At 48.0% G+C, this 18,395-nt stretch overlaps 1 protein-coding gene across 1 annotated transcript; it reads left to right on the top strand.

Annotated features, from left to right (window-relative positions):
• LOC128847364 (zinc finger protein RFP-like) lies at positions 1-15,369 on the top strand. The gene is made up of 8 exons (XM_054046754.1): positions 1-55; positions 331-644; positions 3,990-4,085; positions 6,339-6,569; positions 8,134-8,156; positions 8,996-9,111; positions 12,658-12,708; positions 13,936-15,369. The coding sequence occupies exons 1-8, from the start codon at positions 1-3 to the stop codon at positions 14,457-14,459; spliced, it is 1,410 nt and encodes a 469-aa protein (XP_053902729.1). The 3' UTR covers positions 14,460-15,369.
• The last annotated feature ends 3,026 nt before the right edge of the window (positions 15,370-18,395 follow it).

Here is an 18,395-nt window from a genome sequence, read left to right as displayed (position 1 = left end):
ATGGCTGCTGTGAATCCTCTGAAAAGCCTCCGAGATGAAACAACTTGCTCCGTCTGTCTGAGTTTTTATAAAGATCCTTCAAGTTTCAGAGTAGCAGCCGTGTTAGTCTGTATCCGCAAAAAGAAGAACAGGAGTACTTGTGGCACCTTAGAGACTAACAAATTTATTAGAGCATAAGCTTTCGTGGACTACAGCCCACTTCTTCGGATGCATATACATCCGAAGAAGTGGGCTGTAGTCCACGAAAGCTTATGCTCTAATAAATTTGTTAGTCTCTAAGGTGCCACAAGTACTCCTGTTCTTCTTTTTATAAAGATCCTGTGTTTTTAGACTGTGGGCACAGTTTCTGCCAAGCCTGCATCACCCAGTGCTGGGAGGGATCAGATACAGACATCTCCTGCCCTCAGTGCAGAGAGACCTTTCCCCAGAGGACCCTCAGGCTGAACAGACAACTGGGGAACTTTGTAGAAATCGCCAAGCAGCTAAGTGTCCCAGCAGGAGAAGGTTGGTGCAAGGTGCACCAGGAGCCTTTCAAACTCTTCTGTAACCAGGACCAAATACTCATCTGTGTGATCTGCAGAGAGTCCCAGGCTCACCGTGCTCACTTGGTGGTCCCCACAGAAGAGGCTGCCCAGACCTACAAGGTAGGACTTTGCTGTGCAGGGTAATTACTTCGGTTTGGACATGTTTACAGCTTTTATTACAATACCGTAGTTCCTAAAGGCACCGAGATCATGGCCCCTGTTGTGCTAGGCTCTGTACAAACACACAGAGAGACATCCCTGCTCCAAAGAGCTGAGAGTCTAAACCAGTGGTCCCCAGTTTTTTCCCCTCAGGCTTTCCCTTACCCTGGCTATGCTCCCCACCCCACCCCCAGCTGTGGTTGGGAGCTGGGAGTGGGGCCACAGTCAGAGGCTGGGGCCACAGCTGTGGGGGTGTCTCAGGGTTGGAGGTGGGGCTGGAGCTGGGCCGGGAGTCAGGGGTTCAAACTGGGGTTGGGAACAGAGCCAGGGTCAAGGCTGGGGCCGGGAGTGGAGCTGGGGTAGGGGCTGGGGGCCATAGCAGATCTGGGTGGCACTTCCTCCCTGCCCCTTGTGGGGGCTGGCCTTGGCCCTGCCATGGTCCCGCAAATATTCTTCCATGCTCCACAGTTTGGGGACCACTGATCAACAGTCAAGGTGGACAAACTGTCGGAGAGGGAACGGCGGTACAGGCAGACAAAGGCTGGGGATTCCCAAAGGTACTTAAGGTGTCTATACCTCACATAAGTGGATACATCTCAAGTTTAAGCACCTAAATGCCAGTTTTAGGCTCCACTGCAATCCACAGAATTCCTGCCGAGCCCTGTAGGATCCCAAACTCACTCAGTGCCTGTGTAGTCAGGATACTACTTCTCTCAGTGCCTTTGTTTCTGCCTCTGGGCATGTGCACAGCCACCCCCATAGGCCACACCCAGAGCAATCCATGAGCTGGGGGAAACCAGGCATTCTGCTTCTCTTATCTGTGGGGCCTGATCTGGTGGGCAATTCGAAGGAGTGGGTGGGAAACTGACAGAGGCACAGAAGGGGCAGTGACTTAACCAAGCTCACAAAGCAGCTCAGTAGGAGAGCCAGGAATTAAACCCTGGCCTCCCCATGCCCATCCTAGTACCCTAGCCACTAGACCACGCTGCCTCTCATCGCTCCTGTCATGCAGTTCTCTACCATCACATTACAAACATCTCAGCACAGCTGCAGACTGGAGTTTCAACAGAGCTGGTGCTGGACGTAGCGCCCCAGATTGAGCATTTCACATCTGATGGCCGCTGCTTCCAGGCGAGCAGCAGGAAAATAACACATGGTCAGCAGTGTTCTCAAGGGGTTTGTTCTCGGCTACTTTCGGACGCATAAGGTGCTCTGAAAGATTTCTGTTAAAGAAACAAAGGTTAATCTGCTTAACTTTTTCCTCAAGGAAAAACCAGGATGATGAATTCCTGTTTTCCTGGGTTTGCTGAAGGATGGTCACTTTGCTGCTCCTGAAGCAGAAATCATGGGCAACGGGTATGACAGGCCAGGGGAGGCACAGCCCTGCATGGCCCCACCTCCACCTCTAGACTCCCTCCTGCTTCCTGCCGGCGCTCTGCAGCTCTTCCCCCGTGGCTGGTCTGGGGGGCCTCGGGCAGAAGGGGCTGGACTGGGGGCTAGCCTCCCTGAACCAGTGGCTCGCGTCCTGCCCACACAAACTTTGGAGTTTGGCAACATTCTAGGGCCCATGAAGTCCAAGTGGATGGAACCTTAAAAAGCCGGTTGGCAGAGCAATTGACTCTGGACAGAATCTGCTGTGCTCTGTGCTACTCTAGCTTTAAGGATAAAGTGGACTGTATTAGTGTCACAATAAGATTAAAGGAAGAAAATGGTTGATTCCCAGGACCATGTTGAGTCCCAGTACCGGAGCACCTCAAGAAGTGAGAACAAGCCCTTTTCCCCCATGCCAAATAATCGAGGACAATATTTATGCGCTTTGTGAGCGAGTTGGATTTTTAACCAGGAGTCTTTCTCCCAAGTGATCATTAGGTGCTGGAGTTTAATGTACTTTTTTTTTAAAGTGTGTTAAACATTCTTACCAAAACTCCCTTCCCTTTAAGTTGCTCAGCTTTAACTCTCTGATGTCCAGCTCTCTTCATATAGTTTTCTCTGTCATTGCCTGGGAGCAGGGCGCCTTACCCTACACTGCTGCAAAATGGATACAACTTCAACCCTTTGCCCTGCAGCACTTGGAGGATTTGCTGGAGGCAAAGGGCTGTTCTAGACCGAGTCCCTAAGTCTCTATATCAGGTCTGGTGCCCCCAAGGCCTCTCTGTTCCCTGGCAGCATGACACATACAGTACAGCATAGAAGGAAAGCAAGCAGGGCTGAGACCGGGGCCTGAGATGCCCAGCTGCCATGAAATGAATGGGAGCCGTGCTTTTAAATCCTCTCTGTGGCTCTGCAACATCTCACCCCCGGTGAATTACAGAAGAAGATCCTCGAAGCACATTTTCAAAAGCTCCAATTGACTTTAGAGCCAAAGTCCCATTTGCAAAGGAGATTTAGGCCCGAATCCCCAAATGCACTTGGGTGTTGTGCTGCTCAGCATTGCAATGCCTAATTTTTAGGCACCTAGAAAATCACTAAGGACATAAGAACAATGGCCAATGCCAGGTGCCCCAGAGGGAATTAACAGAATGTGGCAATTTATCAAAGGATTCATCCCCTGTTGCCCAGTCCCAGCATCTGGCAATCAGACAAGCCCTTACGGTTGCCAGCCTGTAATTGCCAGGATTTCCTCTGGAGCCTTTTTAAAAAACTGGCTTTCCACCAGCTATCCTCCAGTCATCGGGTACAGTTTGGAACAAAAAATCCTGAATTAGACATTTGGGGGCAGAGAGGCATCCACAAAAGCCAGCCTGCTAGGTGGTGAGACATCTAAACTAGCCCTTGGGAGATGCTGATGAGAAGGGTATGTCCTAAGCCCCACCCCCCTCAGAGTTTGGTGTAGGAATGGGCCTGTCTCTGGGATCCACACCTGGGAACCCCTCTCCTGGAGTCGGGTGGCTTAGGTACCTAAGCTGTTACATGCACGATGGAGTTCTGCGCATATGTCACTCCGCACAACATGGTCGGGGAAGAGGTTGCAGACCTTTTTCATTACCATTAGCCTGGGGGTAAGGCACTCATCTTGTATGTGGGAGACTCCAGTTCAAGTTCTCCCTCTGCCTGATGAGGAGAGGAGATTTGAACAGGAATCTCCCACCTCTCGAGAGGCAATTGTGACATTGCCATGAGCACTGTCTTGGGGCAACTTGAGAGGGAGATAGAAAGTCAATGGTAGTTGAGAACCCAACTCCAGGAGTCTTCTTTGAAAATCCCAGCTTCAGATAATGAAATCAGCACTGCAATGTATATAAATTGCACTGAGGACAGACTCCTCAGTCACCTGACCCTCCTAGACATTGGTTTTTCTTGCCTCAGGAACAAATTCACGCCCAATTGAACACACTGAAGAAAGAGAGAGAAGAACTTCTGGAGTGGAAACAGGATGCAGAGACACAAAGCCAGGAATATCTGGTAGGTTCCCCTGGGACAGGGATAGCTCAGTAGTTTGAGCATTGGCCTGCTAAACCCAGCGTTGTGAGATCAATCCTTGAGGGGGCCATTTAGGGATCTGGTGGGGATTGGCCCTGCTTTGAGCACCAGATGACCTCCTGAGGTCCCTTCCAGCCCTGTTGTTCTATGATTGTGATGGTCCAGCAGTTACATCAGTCAGGGTTTATATTTCTCTCTGTGGGGACAGTGTCAGCTATGGCTAAATCTACACGGCACGCTGCTGGGGCCGACCTGTAGGGTATGTGTAGCTACACACCACAGTAAGAAACAGGCTGTGTCCATGCTGTGGTGTGTAGCTATGTGCGTGAATAAAAAACTCCAGCAGGGGGAGGCAGCAGAGCTGCTGGAGCCTATCCCCACTTCTGGAGTCTTTTCCTGTGGTGGGGAAAGGCTCCAGCAGTGAGGAAAGTCTCTGGCACTGGGGAAGCAGCGGGACACTGCAGTGTAGATGGGGGAGGCACTGCTTGGGGGTGTAGAGCCATGTATGTAGGGTTTATACTCATGGGGTTCAGGCATATTGCGACTCTACTTGCTTAAGCCATGCCTCACCATCTACACTGCTATTTATGCCCATGTTAGCAGGGGCATATAGTGTACGTCCTCTACATTTGTGTAGTACAGATGTACCTCAAACACTTTTTAATGTCTTTATACTGGTGTAAACGCCTGACATGCAACCTTTTAAACCTTAATTTAATTTGACCCTAGTGTGGTGTCTAGAATTCACCTTGTCCAGTTAAACTGAGATAAACGGTGCTAACTAGGAGCAAGGTTGAAGTTAATTCAGGGTTAGCTATAATGTATTGGATAACTCCCAGATAACCTGAAGTGTTGACATACCCTTACAGGGTGTGATCATGTTTGTCTGTGTATATCATCCCTCTAGTCTGATTCCTCCACTGGCTTCCATTTCAGCTCTAAGTACTGATCTTATTCCCCCCACATCCAGCTACAAACAGTGATTTCAGAGGAGATTTTCAAAGGCACATATGGTGATTAGGTGCCTAATTCACATTGACTGTCAGTAGAACTTAAGCACCTAGTGGCTGTTTTGTATCTCAGAAATCCTCACCCTGAATCTCCACCTATTACCACCAGACACGACTGGTTTCCTCTGGGACAATGTAATTAACAAAATGTCAGATGAAACATGCAAAAGCTGGAGAAGAAGCATTTTGCATGGTGTGTTTTGTAACTGGTGTTTTATGTGGATACCCAGCAGAACGCTTTCCTTCTTCAGTCTTCTCCACAACTCTCTGCCAATGTATTTCTGATTCTGAGTCAGACCCTCCCTTCCAACCTTTCTGCTATTGGAAGAATCTAGGTGATCAACAGACTATACTAACGTACTCAGACCTGAAAACTCCTCATTTTAGAGATATTGGGTGACATTTTCAAAAGTGCCTAAGTGATTCGGAGCCTAAGGTTTACAATTTTGCAAGTGGCTAAGGGCCAGATAGTCAAAGGTTTTTAGGGGCTAAAAATGCAGGGAGAAGTGTCCTATTTTCAAAAGTCACTTTCAAAGAAACGTAGGCTCCTTAGCATCAAAATTGACCTTTTGAAAATGTGAATTGGACGCTTAAGTCACCAAGGCACTTTGGAACATGTCAGTCTCTCAGCTGGCTTGAATGAATATCAGGCATGTTCTCCTGAAATCTCGACCATGTGTTCGTAGTATGCTGATATGAAAACAGGGCTCTAAGAACTGTCCCTATCAGGGAAATGGGGAGAGTCTGGGATGTCTAACTTTCTCATTTGTGAAAACCGGACACTGAGCACCGGAATCTGCCCTGTGCCCTGCTCCACCATTTTCTCTCGAGGCCCCACCCCCCACTCCTCTTTCCCTCTCCCACTGTCACTTGCTGCTCTCTCCACCTCCCTCCCTCTGCCAATTGAGCGGGGCTATAAGGGTGGGGGAGGTGACTGGGGCAGAGTGGGGGAGGGAGAGCTACGCTCCAGGGGTGGCTGGGTGATAGGAGCAGGATGGGGGAGATGCCTGTACTTTTCTCCCCCTGGAACCATCCCTCAGTGCTCTTCCAGGCTCCAGCAGCAGCTGCTGCTCTTCTCGCCCTCTGGTGGTGGAAGCCAGTTACTGTGAGTAACCGGACTTCTACTGCCAGGTTCCCTTTGCAACTGGACTTTCCGATTGAAATCTGGACATCTGGCAACCCTAGTCCCTGACCTGTCCTTTTCCTGTTTGTCTCTTCATTACAGGGAAAGATAGAAGCTGAGAGGCAGAAGATTGTGTCTGAATTTGAGCAACTGCGGCAATTCCTGGAGGAACAAGAGCGACTCCTGCTGGCCCAACTGGAAGAGCTGGACAAGGAAATTGTGAAGATACAGGATGAAAATGTCACCAAACTGTCTGAGGAGATTTCTATCTCACTGATCAAGTCACTGAGATGGCAAGAGAAGTGTCAGCAGCCAACAAGCCAATTCCTGCAGGTGAGACAGTTCCACCCAGATCCCTGCCCAGGGAAGGGAGAGATTCTGATTGATGAACTTTGGCGTTTACTAAGTTCTTGGAGAGGTCCCATTCCACAATGGAGACTGTCAGCGTGTCCTTTAGCAAAGCGAGGAAAAGCAAAATTTGACATTTCTAATATTTCCAATGTGGAAAGAGTTTTGCTGTTTTAAAGGCGGATATCTCAGGCCTTTTCGATACATCCTATGTAAGCCCCTTCATTTTCAGTTTAAACTGATTTTTACCAAAAAATTCCTGGGTTTTACATAAAGTATTATTCGTTTTTGTTTTTTTTCTGATTTTCAACTTACTTTTGTATCATTCAAATATATAAAAAATAACTTGTTTTATTAGGAAAATACAATACGTTGCATGAGATAGATGGATTATGATAATACATTTAATTTGTGTGTATATGCAAAGCTGCCTGTTTGAAGTAAGGCTACATAGTAGTCTAGAAGATGCACACAATATACAAACAGGCACGCACGGAAGTGCTGAAGTGCGTGTGCATCTGAATATACTGATGAATCTCACGCCCACCATGTACTGTTGGAGGACAATGGGTTAAACATTTGACACACTGAGGTGGGAAGAAAATGGAAAATCTGTATCAGAATACATTTCAGAACACAAGGCAGTATTCGAAAGGTTTAAAGAAACAAAAAACAGGAGAAAAGGATGAAGTTGAGTGTATGCGCCGCAAATGGTGCGGCCCAATTATTAAATGTAAATATTTATAGACCAATAGTTCTAAGTCTACAACAGTCAACTGTTTATTCAAATTAAAAGTTTTATTTGGAGACAGATTGTTTTCTTAAACTCAGAGGTGCCATTGTGTTTTGAGTTCTGTTTTAGTTCTGCAGCAAACATTGCTGAACGGAATTCAAAGCGTTAATCTACTGAAGACTTCCCTCCCCCCCCACCCCCGCCCACGTCTTTCCATCCACCAAAATAAACTCCAGCTATTTACCCAGAAAAATTAATAGTTTTTTGCACTGATTTTCACCTGTTTTTGTTATTGTGGGAATAAACCCTGCTAAATTCCTGGGAAAAATTAAATAAAATAAAAACAGAAAACGAAGGGCCCTAATGATCTGGACACAATAAAAGGCACAAGTCCAGTTTCTAGGAAGTGGGAGATTAGGAAAGCGAAGTTCTTTGCGGAGCCTATTAAGAAATGGGAATGAATCCAGCTTCCAGAATTGCTGACCAGAATTGCATACATGGAGCTTTTAGCTTGAGAAAGGCAAACGCTCTGGACATAGCAGTTGCATGTGGATGTCAAGGATTTGTGTATCTGATGAGTCTGTTTGGGCTAGTGCCATTGGCACAAGCAAAACAGAATTTAGAAGGAGAAACCCCACAACCATGGTGAGTGCTTAGGGGCCCCTTTCCATCGAAGTCTGTGAATGGACTTTTGAAGTTGCTAACTACAGAGAACTGCATCTAGAACTCAACTAGGGATGGCAAAGTGAGTCCTCTCCAGAACAGGAGCGATCGCCAGCTTGTGGCACATGGGACTGATCTCTCTCTCTCTTCTAGGATATCAAAAGCATCTGGAGCAGGTACGTGACTCCTTCCCACTCCCCCTCACGCGTCATGATGCTGGAAGGGGATTGTCCCCCTGGGGTCAGATTTTTGCAGGGCATTTAGACACCTGAGACGTAGCTAGGCACTTGGTGGGGTTTTCCAAAGCAGCTAAGTGCGTTAGGCACCTCCCATTGCGGTAAGTGGCAGTTGGGAGCTTAGCTTGGTTGGTGCTTTGCAAAATCCCAGGAGGCACCTTTAAAAATTGGGCCTTAAGTGACTTGCCCAAGGTCACGCAGGGAGGTTGTGGCAAAGCAGGGAGTGGAACACAGGTTTCCAGAGTCCTGCAGCAACCCCTTAACCACTGGAGCATCCTTTCCGACGGGATTAGGCCCCTCTGTCTGAGGGGGCAGCTTGTGGACCCCTTACTCTCGTTAACTCCCATTTGAGGATCTAGGCATTTAAATACTCCAGTGAGGAGGGCAGTTTGACTCACCAGTGGGAGTTAGAGGCCATGAGAGAGCAGCCTCTGGGTAAGTCTATACTTACCTTCGGGTCCGGCGGTAAGCAATCCATCTTCTGGGTTCGATTTATCGCGTCTTGTCTAGACGTGATAAATCGATCCTGGATCGATCCCGGAAGTGCTCGCCGTCGACACCGGTACTCCTGCTCCGCGAGAGCAGTACGCAGAGTCGACGGGAGAGCCTGTCTGCCGCGTCTGGACCCACGGTAAGTTCGAACTAAGGTACTTCGACTTCAGCTACGTTAGTTGCGTATCTTAGTTCGAAGTGGGGGGTTAGTGTGGACCAGGCCTCTGGTAGCTCTTTCTCCCAAAAGACAGAAAAGATTTAGAGAATGTTTTTGATTTTCCCTCTAGGTGTGAGAAGGTGAAGTTTGCGAAACCAGTGAACGTGCCACAGGATCTGAGAGAGAGACTCTGTGTCTCTTCCCAAAGAAATGTTTGTCTACAAGAGGCTCTGAAGAAATTCAAAGGTAACACTGCTCTACAGCCAAAATGCTTCTGAAATAAATGTAGTCAAACTTTACTAATTCTGGGTCACTGAGAACGAAAATGATGCTTAAAATTGTTGATTGGCTCTAGTTTTCAAGATATGCTATTGGGTCAGTATATACGACCCTTGACTTGGGAATGGCGAAGGATAAGTGAGTTATAAAGGGAAGGGATCTCAATTTAAACCAGAAATGACTAAAATACATCTTTGACTGGATCTATGAATAAATCTATGACTGGGTTTGGACAGTACTTGCTTTTTAGGCAAAACAATGAATGATGCAATCTGAAGCTGGTATTGCGTCATACATGATATGAATTGCATCATGTTATTCCTAGAAGTCATGGATGATGCAATCATAACGAAGCTTACATCACTCTGCTGAACAAATTGCCCTATATCAGCTCTAGAAATCAAACAGTGTCGTGCTCTCTTATTTGTCAGTGTTTGATTTTGCAAAGGGACACATTTCTGTTTAGCCAAAGTGAGCAGAGATGCCTCGTACTTGTGTGAACAGTGCAGATAACTTCTGCTATGTTTGTGGTGAAGTGACTTTTGCATCACAAAAGCGCAGTATAACCACTATGGTTAAGAAAGCCTATCACCTTTATTTTGGCTGCAAAATTGGAGATCAGGACAAGAGGTGGGCCCCACACATATGCTGCAACGCTTGTGCAACAAATCTTCGCCAGTGGTTGAACAGGAAAAGGAAATCTATGCCTTTTGCAGTGCCAATGATTTGGAGAGAGCCAACAGATCATATCAGCAATTGTTACTTCTGCATGGTGCCTCCAGTTGGGAAAGGTGTGTCAAAGAAGAAAAAGTGGACTGTGCATTATCCAAACGTTCCATCAGCTATACGCCCAGTACCCCACGGAGAAGGACTGCTGGTTCCTGATGCACCAGAATCATTCTCACTTGAGTCAGACGAGGAAGAGGAAGAGGATGAAACTTCTGGTCCGGAACCATCAATGTCACAGGACCCACATTTTCTCCCATCCTCCTCCTCTGAACCACACCTCATAACACAAGGTGAACTGAATGACCTTGTCAGGGATTTGGAACTACCCAAGAGTAAGGCAGAGCTGTTGGGCTCCAGACTACAGCAGTGGAATCTCCTGGCAGGTGATGTTAGGGTTTCCATGTTCCGTGACCGTCAAAAGGATCTTGTCCCATTCTTCTTCATGGAAGGTGATCTTGTAGCCTGCAACAACATCGATGGTGTGATGGCAGCCCTCAACATCGCTCACGATCCAGATGAGTGGAGACTGTTCATTGATTCATCGAAGACGAGTCTTAAAGCTGTTTTACTGCATAATGGCAATGTTTTGCCATCAATTCCAGTTGGTCATGCAGTCCATATGAAGGAAACCTATGACAACATGAAACAACTTCTGAGGTGCATAAACTATGTCTAACATAGAGCTTTGTGGCGATTTGAAGGTTGTTGCTCTCTTGCTTGGTCTGCAGACTGGATACACAAAGTACTGCTGTTTTCTCTGCGAATGGGATAGTCGTGCAAGAGATTCCCACTACATCAAAAAAGATTGGCCACTCCAACAGTCATTGGAGCCTGGGAGGAAAAGTGTTCAGCATCCACCACTTGTTGAATCAAGGAAGATCTTGTTACCACCCTTACACATCAAGCTGGGTCTGATGAAGAACTTTGTCAAGGCCATTGACAAAACACAAGCAGCTTTCAAGTACCTCCGTGGAAAATTTCCAAGGTTAAGTGAAGCTAAGATAAAGGAAGGTGTCTTTGTTGGTCCTCAGATTCGTGAACTTCTTCGAGATGATGCATTTGACCATGCACTGCATGGCAAGGAAAAGATGGCATGGAAAGCCTTCCAGTTAGTGGCAATAAATTTTCTCGGAAACAACAAGGCAGACAACTACAGGTTGATGGTGGGAAAACCTCCTCAAGGCATACAAAAGCCTTGGTTGCAACATGTCACTAAAGATACATTTTTTGCACTCTCATCTAGATTTTTTTCCACCGAACTGCGGAGCAGTGAGCGACAAGGATGGCAAGCGAGTTCACCAGGACATTGCAACAATGGAGAAATGCTATCAGGGCAAATGGAGCCTATCAATGCTTGCAGACTATTGCTGGACAGTGACAAGTGATGCTCCATTTAATGAATACAAGAGACAAGCCAAGAAGCGCCAAGTAGACACTGAATAGGACTAAACTCTGTACATAATAGTTTTTTGCCTTTTGTTTCATAATAAATTTTATTTATATAACCTTTTTGCTGATTTTTAAAGTTTACATAAACAGGACAGGTGAAAGCAACCATAAACACATGAAAAGACCTAGGTTTACAATTTATGATTAAAACTCTACTATCTACACATTATACATAGACATAAAATGTAAAAACTTAAATATCTTAGAAACAGTAGCCAATCAGTTGTTTTAATTGTCATATTTGAATTCAGCACATCAAAATACATAATAAATAGCACATTTTATCTCTGAAGCAGACGACTTCTCAAAAATTGTAGACCAGTGTAATTTAACAGTTGGTTCATGCTACGGTGTTGGTACATTGAGATATGCCTCTGACTGTGGAAGGAGATGGACTCTGGCCTATTAGTTCTCAAATTGTCACAGCTGCAGCTGGTGGAACTCACCTGGGATGTGGGAGACCCCCCAGTTGAAATCCCCTGTCCCCCCAGAGGGAGAAGAAGGGATTCCAACAGGGGTCTGATGTGGCTCTTTCTCTGTCTCCCCTATTGAATCTAATCCACTGCGTATAGATAATTGAGCAGGGGGACAGGCTTCTGGGTCTCCCACCTCCCAGATGGATGCTCTAGCCACTTGGCTACAGAGACATTCTCATGAGTTCTCTCTCTCTCTCTCGCTCTGGCCCAATGAATATTGGTTATCCCCAGTGGAACATCTCCCACAGGAGAGCATGAGGGCACCCATGCAAAGGGAGGCACCTACGGTGTTACCCAGCCTCAGTCGCCAAACACCCTGAGAGGTCCTGGGCCTAGCACAACCCCTCACTGTGAAAAGAAGAACAGGAGTACTTGTGGCACCTTAGAGACTAACAAATTTATTAGAGCATAAGCTTTCGTGGACTACATATGCATATGCATCCGAAGAAGTGGGCTGTAGTCCACGAAAGCTTATGCTCTAATAAATTTGTTAGTCTCTAAGGTGCCACAAGTACTCCTGTTCTTCTTTTTGTGGATACAGACTAACACGGCTGCTACTCTGAAACCCCTCACTGTGGTACTTCCCACTGTCTGGTGTAAGCAGGGAGTCACCTAGCATGCTGGCTTTTGTTAATCCCATTCCAAGGCGCATCTCTCTCCCCGTTCATGGTACAGGGAGCCTGATTCAGGCTTTCTGAATCACAGTCACTGTCCAGGTGCCTAAAGATCGGGGGTTGAGATGCGGAGTGTCATCTCGCCTAAGTTTCTTTGCGACTCCATCCAGCCCTAAGTTTTCTTGAGGCTATTTTCCTATCAGAAAGAGGGAAATCACCTCTCCTCTGATCTTTTCTTTCTTTAGAGACCCTGCCCTATCAACTGCGCTTTCTGATCTCGAAGGCAGAGAAAGAGAGTAAGTTTCCATGAGGATATTTTCCTACGACAATTATTAATTAAAATCTCAGGATTAATTTTTTAGAAGAAGCTTCTGAATTGAAACGAGAGAGGTGTTCACTAATACAGAGTCATGGACTCCAAGGCTAGAAGGGATCATATATCATAACAACATAAGAATGGCCATACTGGGTCAGACCAAAGGTCCATCTAGCCCAGTATCCTGTCTTCCGACAGTGGTCAATGCCAGGCGCCCCAGACAGGGCCGGCTCCAGGGACCGTCCGCCGAATTGCTGCCGAATACCTGGACATGCTGCCCCTCTCCGGAGCTGCCGCCCCAAGCACCTGCTTGACAAGCTGGTGCCTGGAGCCGGCCCTGGCCCCAGAGGGAATGAACAGATAATCAAGTGATCCATTCCTATTAGCCAGTATGGGCAGGGATGGTGTCCCTAGCCTCTGTTTGCCAGAAGCTGGGAATGGGGGACAGGGGCTGGATCAATGGATGATCACCTGTTCTGTTCATTTCCTCTGGGGCACCTGGCATTGATGGATAAATTAATGGAGGATAGGTCCATCAGTTCAAGAAGTATTGTCTCTCCTTGGGGGTCAGACATGCTCCCTGGGGTACAAGAGGGTTTCATTCAAGCACCATGCTTGCAACTGTGTCATGTTTCCCCCTCCTTTTCCCATGAGCACTGCTGGAGGCTGGGGAAGGGATTCTCGTCTGCTCCCATAACTACTTATCTATGTCCTTGTACTATCGCCCAGCAATAGCATCTGAATGCCCGGCATCTTTTATGCCCATTTGACAAAAAGGGACGCTGGAGCATGGAAAGAGTAAGGGATGTGCCTGAAGTGACACAGCAAGTCAATAGCAGAGCGAGGAATAGAGCCCTGGCTTCTAACCTCTAGACCATGTTCCCTTCCCCAAATCACTGTCCTGCATTGGATGGACTTTACACATCCAACTGGTGCAGACGTTTAGTGCCACCGAGAAGTCTAATTCCCATTGTGCCAGAGAACCTGGTGTGACTCCAGCAATGCAGCCCACTCCATTCTCCAGCCCCGGAGCACCCACAGAGTCAGTGCGTAGGCTGGCTGGAAAGCACCCCTGAACTCAGGAGAGGTGGTGTTGTATCTGGACAGGAAGGGCATCAGGGTTAGCAGACGTGTAAGAGCCTGGGTTAGCGCTGCAGTGTGGACAGACCTTAACACTCTCCTCCTGTCTCTCTTTCTCCTCTTGCAGTGCAGGCCACTCCAGATCCAGACCTGGCAAATCCTTGTTCCCTTCTGTCCAGAGAAGAGAGCGTGATTTACAAACATACGGAAACTTTGGAGCACAGGTTTCACCCTGCTGCCTGTGTGCTGGGCTATAAGGGCTTCACCTCAGGGAGATGTTACTGGGAAGTGGAGGTCGGGAACAAACATCTTTGGGTTTTGGGCATTGCCAAAGAGTCTGTGATACAAAAGGGAACGAGAAGCCGTACTCCAGAAAAGGGGATCTGGGGTTTGCAGAGTACAGGGAATGAGTACTGGGCCCTCACCTCCCCTAAGACTGCTCTGGACCTACCTCGTAGCCCCAGTAACATTGCGGTTTATCTGGATTATGAAGGGGAGAAAGTTACATTTTATGACATTACATCTTCTGGCAGAGAGACAATCTTTACTTTCACATCTTCTTTCACGGGGAAGATCATCCCCTTCTTTGGGAGCCAGCGTGTCGAATATCCAAATCTAGGCAGTAGTGATCCCTGGAATGCATACCATTAAGACCTGCGGCAGAGGAATCACTCAATATGAGATAGCTAAGGTAGAGCAAAGAGATGGGAAATATATAAATTACAGCTGTCATACATTGCCATTCTAATCACAGACTTGCCAGCCCCAAGCATTCAAAAACTGTCAGGCCCCCAAAATCAGGAGATTGACTTAAAAAATCTTGAGCTATTTTTGTCTGCCTTCTGCTTTCTAGATGTACTTTGCTTCCCGTTTTCAAGCTTTTCTATGCAAATGTGAAGGCTAGAAACGATCTGTAATATAACCTGAGCTTCCCTTGCAATCTATCCCCTCCAACAGCTGGGATTTAAAGAAAAACACCAAGTGCTGCGAGACTCGCAATAGAAGGGTGAGGGAGAACAAGACTGACTTGCTCAGCATTATGCTGGTGAATGGAGTTTCCTAACCCTCTTACACGCCTGTCTCTGTAGCTCTGTGATCCTCCAGACACACACGAACTGGCCAACCAGCAGACACTCAGGAACCACTCCCAGGGCCTCCGCAGAGCCTGGCTGTCCTAGGGCAGTGGGGCAGCTGCACTGCTGTAGCACTTAAGTGAAGACACTGCTATGCTGACGGGAGAGCTTCTCCCATCAGTGTAGTTAATCCACCTCTTTAAGAGGCGGTAGCTGTCTACACCAGGAGTTCAGTCGGTACGACTGCGTTCACTGAGGGGTGTGGATTTTTCACACCTCTGAGTGATATGTTACACCAAAGTAAGTTTACAGTGTGGACCTGGCCTAAGTTCTGACTCAATTAGGGTCATCCACCAAAGTCCTCTGCTCTTTACTTATGAATGTAACAAGCACAGTGATGTTCCACACACCCACCCCCCAATTCCCTAGCTCAATGCTCCTATTTTGCTCTGTTTGGTTATTTGGATACTGTCGATTCAGCTGAGTAAATTCACAGAATAAAGTTTATTTCTATCTTCTGGCCTTTGACTTTGTCCCAAGGGTATTAGATCTGTACGGCTCTGCCCTGAAACGTTAGACAGACCCACAAGCAAATGCCTTGAGGGGGCTTGAAGAAAAGCAGCTGGGTAACTCTAAGCAAAAGCTCTAAAGGCGAAGCTCGAGGAATGAGTAAATAAAATCAAAGCATCAAGTGATGCTTTCCCGGGCAACACTATCCTCCTCCTGAAAGAAATCTGTTGGCAACCTCCAGCTGCCAGGGAAGAGAGAGAAATTTGCAATAAGGCAGCCAGCTCTCATCATCACCTGCAGTACTATGGGCTGGCACCTCGCTGCACCATTGTGTTGCGGCAGCATTTCTTTCCCAAACCAAACGATCCCTTTTCCTTTAAATTCACATTCACAGTCTGATTGGCTAGAAACCTGATACGCCACCCGAGGGCACAGGGTAGGGTCAGGCGTACAAAGCTGGTCATTTGGTCATGGAGTTTGAGATACAGCCCCTCCCAACAGGAGCTGTTTTTAAAACGCTGTGAGCTAGGTATGGAATACCAGCAGAATCCTGTCCATGGCCGGTTGAGGGAGACTCACCCAAAGCTCCCTGGAGACTGCCCTGGGCTGGGAGGCAGAAAAACACAAATTAACCTGTTCTGCTGCGACTGACCCCTGTTAATATGTCTGTGTATTTCTCAATCACTGAACCCCTCGGCCTTTTGAAATGAACCTACTCGATCAATTAGCCACACCTGCTAGAATGTTAGGCTTGGTGCATGGCCGAGCCACACAACACTGATATAAGGGTGAGTTGATTCAAGCTTGAAGCATGGCCTAGACACCCAGCCCTGAGACTGGCTTGACAGCTGAGACCAGGCAGGTTCAGTGCATGGAACAAGCACAGCCCTGAGACTGGGGGCAGAGGAGGTAGCTGAGAGGAGGAGGTCGGCTCTGTGCGTGTCACAGGCACACAGCACTGCGAGCGGGCTGGGAGAGCTGACAGCAGGCCAGCTGAGTGTGCACACAGCTGGTGCATGACACAGAGGTAACACTGACTGGGGCAGGGGAGATGCAAACATGTCTAGTACACAACAGTGTGGGGGCTGGGGTGGGAGCTGGCATGCTCCGTGCATGGTGCACACACACCGCTGACAAAAGGAGAATCAGGTGAGATCGGGGCATCTGATGAGATTGGGCAGGCTCGGTACATGCCACATACTGTGCCTCGTTTTCCCCATCTAAACTATCTGGGCTCCTCTAGGGTAGAGCCAACCTACCTTTGGCTTGCTTGGAGTTCAATAAATAAGTTTGTCTAGTACGGGGCTCTGGCCGGGGATCCACAATTGCCCCCCGTGGGGGCGGACGCTGTGAGGTGCATCAGAAAGGAGGATGCTGCAGAGTTGTGCTTGGCGAGACGAATTTTGGCTGATCTTCATGTGGCCTTGATTCCTGGTGGCGAGGAAGGGAAATGACATATGACGTCGCATTGGAACATCGTATCCTGCTGCAGAGCCAGCCTTGTAACCAGCCACATCCACAGCAGAGCTCCAGTCTCTGTGCTTTTCCCACCACAGTTACATTCCCTGTTCTGGTCCCAGGCAGCCGCTTCTCCCCCAGTCTGCCCAGATCACCCTCCTGCAGCCAGGATAGACAAGGGGCCTTGGAGACTCTGTGTAACCCTTTACCCTGAACAGGGCAGGGGACCCCAGTGCCAGCTCCCCTCACACGCTGTCCTGGGCCACTGATCCTCTGCCCTGACCTGGGATGAATCTCTCTAAAGGGGAGAGAGAAGCTCCATCTGCACGGTCCATTGAACTCCTAGCCTCTCTGCTGAGCCTCACATGGAGGGGGATGACCAGTGCAGACTTTGTGGGTTCCCTTGGTGTGTGATGGAGACGCCTAAACCCTGGGAACCAGGCTGAGATCCCAGCACATTCCACGCAGGCCCCAGAGCAGCCGCCCAATGGACTTTCTGCCACTGCCCCCATGGACAGGATGTGGGTTATTAATCTGAAACAGACCAGCCGGAGAGAAGCATTGTTACTTGACCCCAACCCCAAGGCTTTGATGCTCACATTGTTCATGAATGCCAAGGAGTTGCGACAGGTGTATCAGAAGGCAAGGGAGGCAAGCAGTCACTGTGATGCGGCGCCGCAGACATGCCGCTTTTACGAGGAGCTGCATGCTATCCTCTGCAGCAAACACCCCTCCTCCCTCCTCCAGGGATCCCCATGGAGACATCAGAGGAGTCGGAGTCATGGGCTGAGGAGGATGAGAATGGGAGACAGGCGAGCAGGGATCCATTGTTGGATTCAGGGCTTAAATTCAGCTGGAGCTGTCAGGAGTGGAGCTCTAGTCAATATTTTCAATCCCCCTGGAGTTTTTATAGCATGTTGGAGGTTCCAGGAAATAATCTATAGGAATTTAGGCCCTGATCAGATTAAACTCTGTGGCCTAATCTACAATGGAACGAGACTAAGAAAGAAATAACGCTGCCTTCATTCTGGGGTTTACATACATTAGCCCTGAGATTTAAAGCTGTAGAGCACTTTTCCCAATCACAAAGGTACTTTCTTTATTTGTGTCCAAATTTAAAATAGAAATGTCACACTCATAGCAAATGGCGACAGGAATGCCCCAGTCTGTCATAATGCACTGCCCCTAGACCAGAGCATGAGGAAAGGTAGAGAGGTCAGACAACAACTGGGCTAGGTGAACCCCTATCATCACAACTTGCTACACCTGGTCCAGGAGATGGGGAAAGGTGGAGGATGGGGATAAGGGGACAGGTAGCAAATTGTGCAAGCAGCAGTTTGTAATGTTACACTGGCCAGGAGTGGGGCGGCAGGTAGCCCGCGTGACAAGGGGGATGGTGGATTTGAGGGGGGTTGCCTAGGACGCACTGGTAAGTTAATTCAGCCCTACAAATAACCAGAGGAACCTAGGATTACCCAGGAAGTGTGTGGAAGAGCCAGGTCTCCCAGGCTAGCACCCTATCCACCGGACGCGCCTTTTCACTCTA

Source organism: Malaclemys terrapin, chromosome 13 (genome assembly GCF_027887155.1).
Source record: "Malaclemys terrapin pileata isolate rMalTer1 chromosome 13, rMalTer1.hap1, whole genome shotgun sequence".
In the NCBI taxonomy this organism is placed as follows: domain Eukaryota; kingdom Metazoa; phylum Chordata; order Testudines; family Emydidae; genus Malaclemys; species Malaclemys terrapin.
This window is presented reverse-complemented; position numbering and strand designations above follow the sequence as displayed.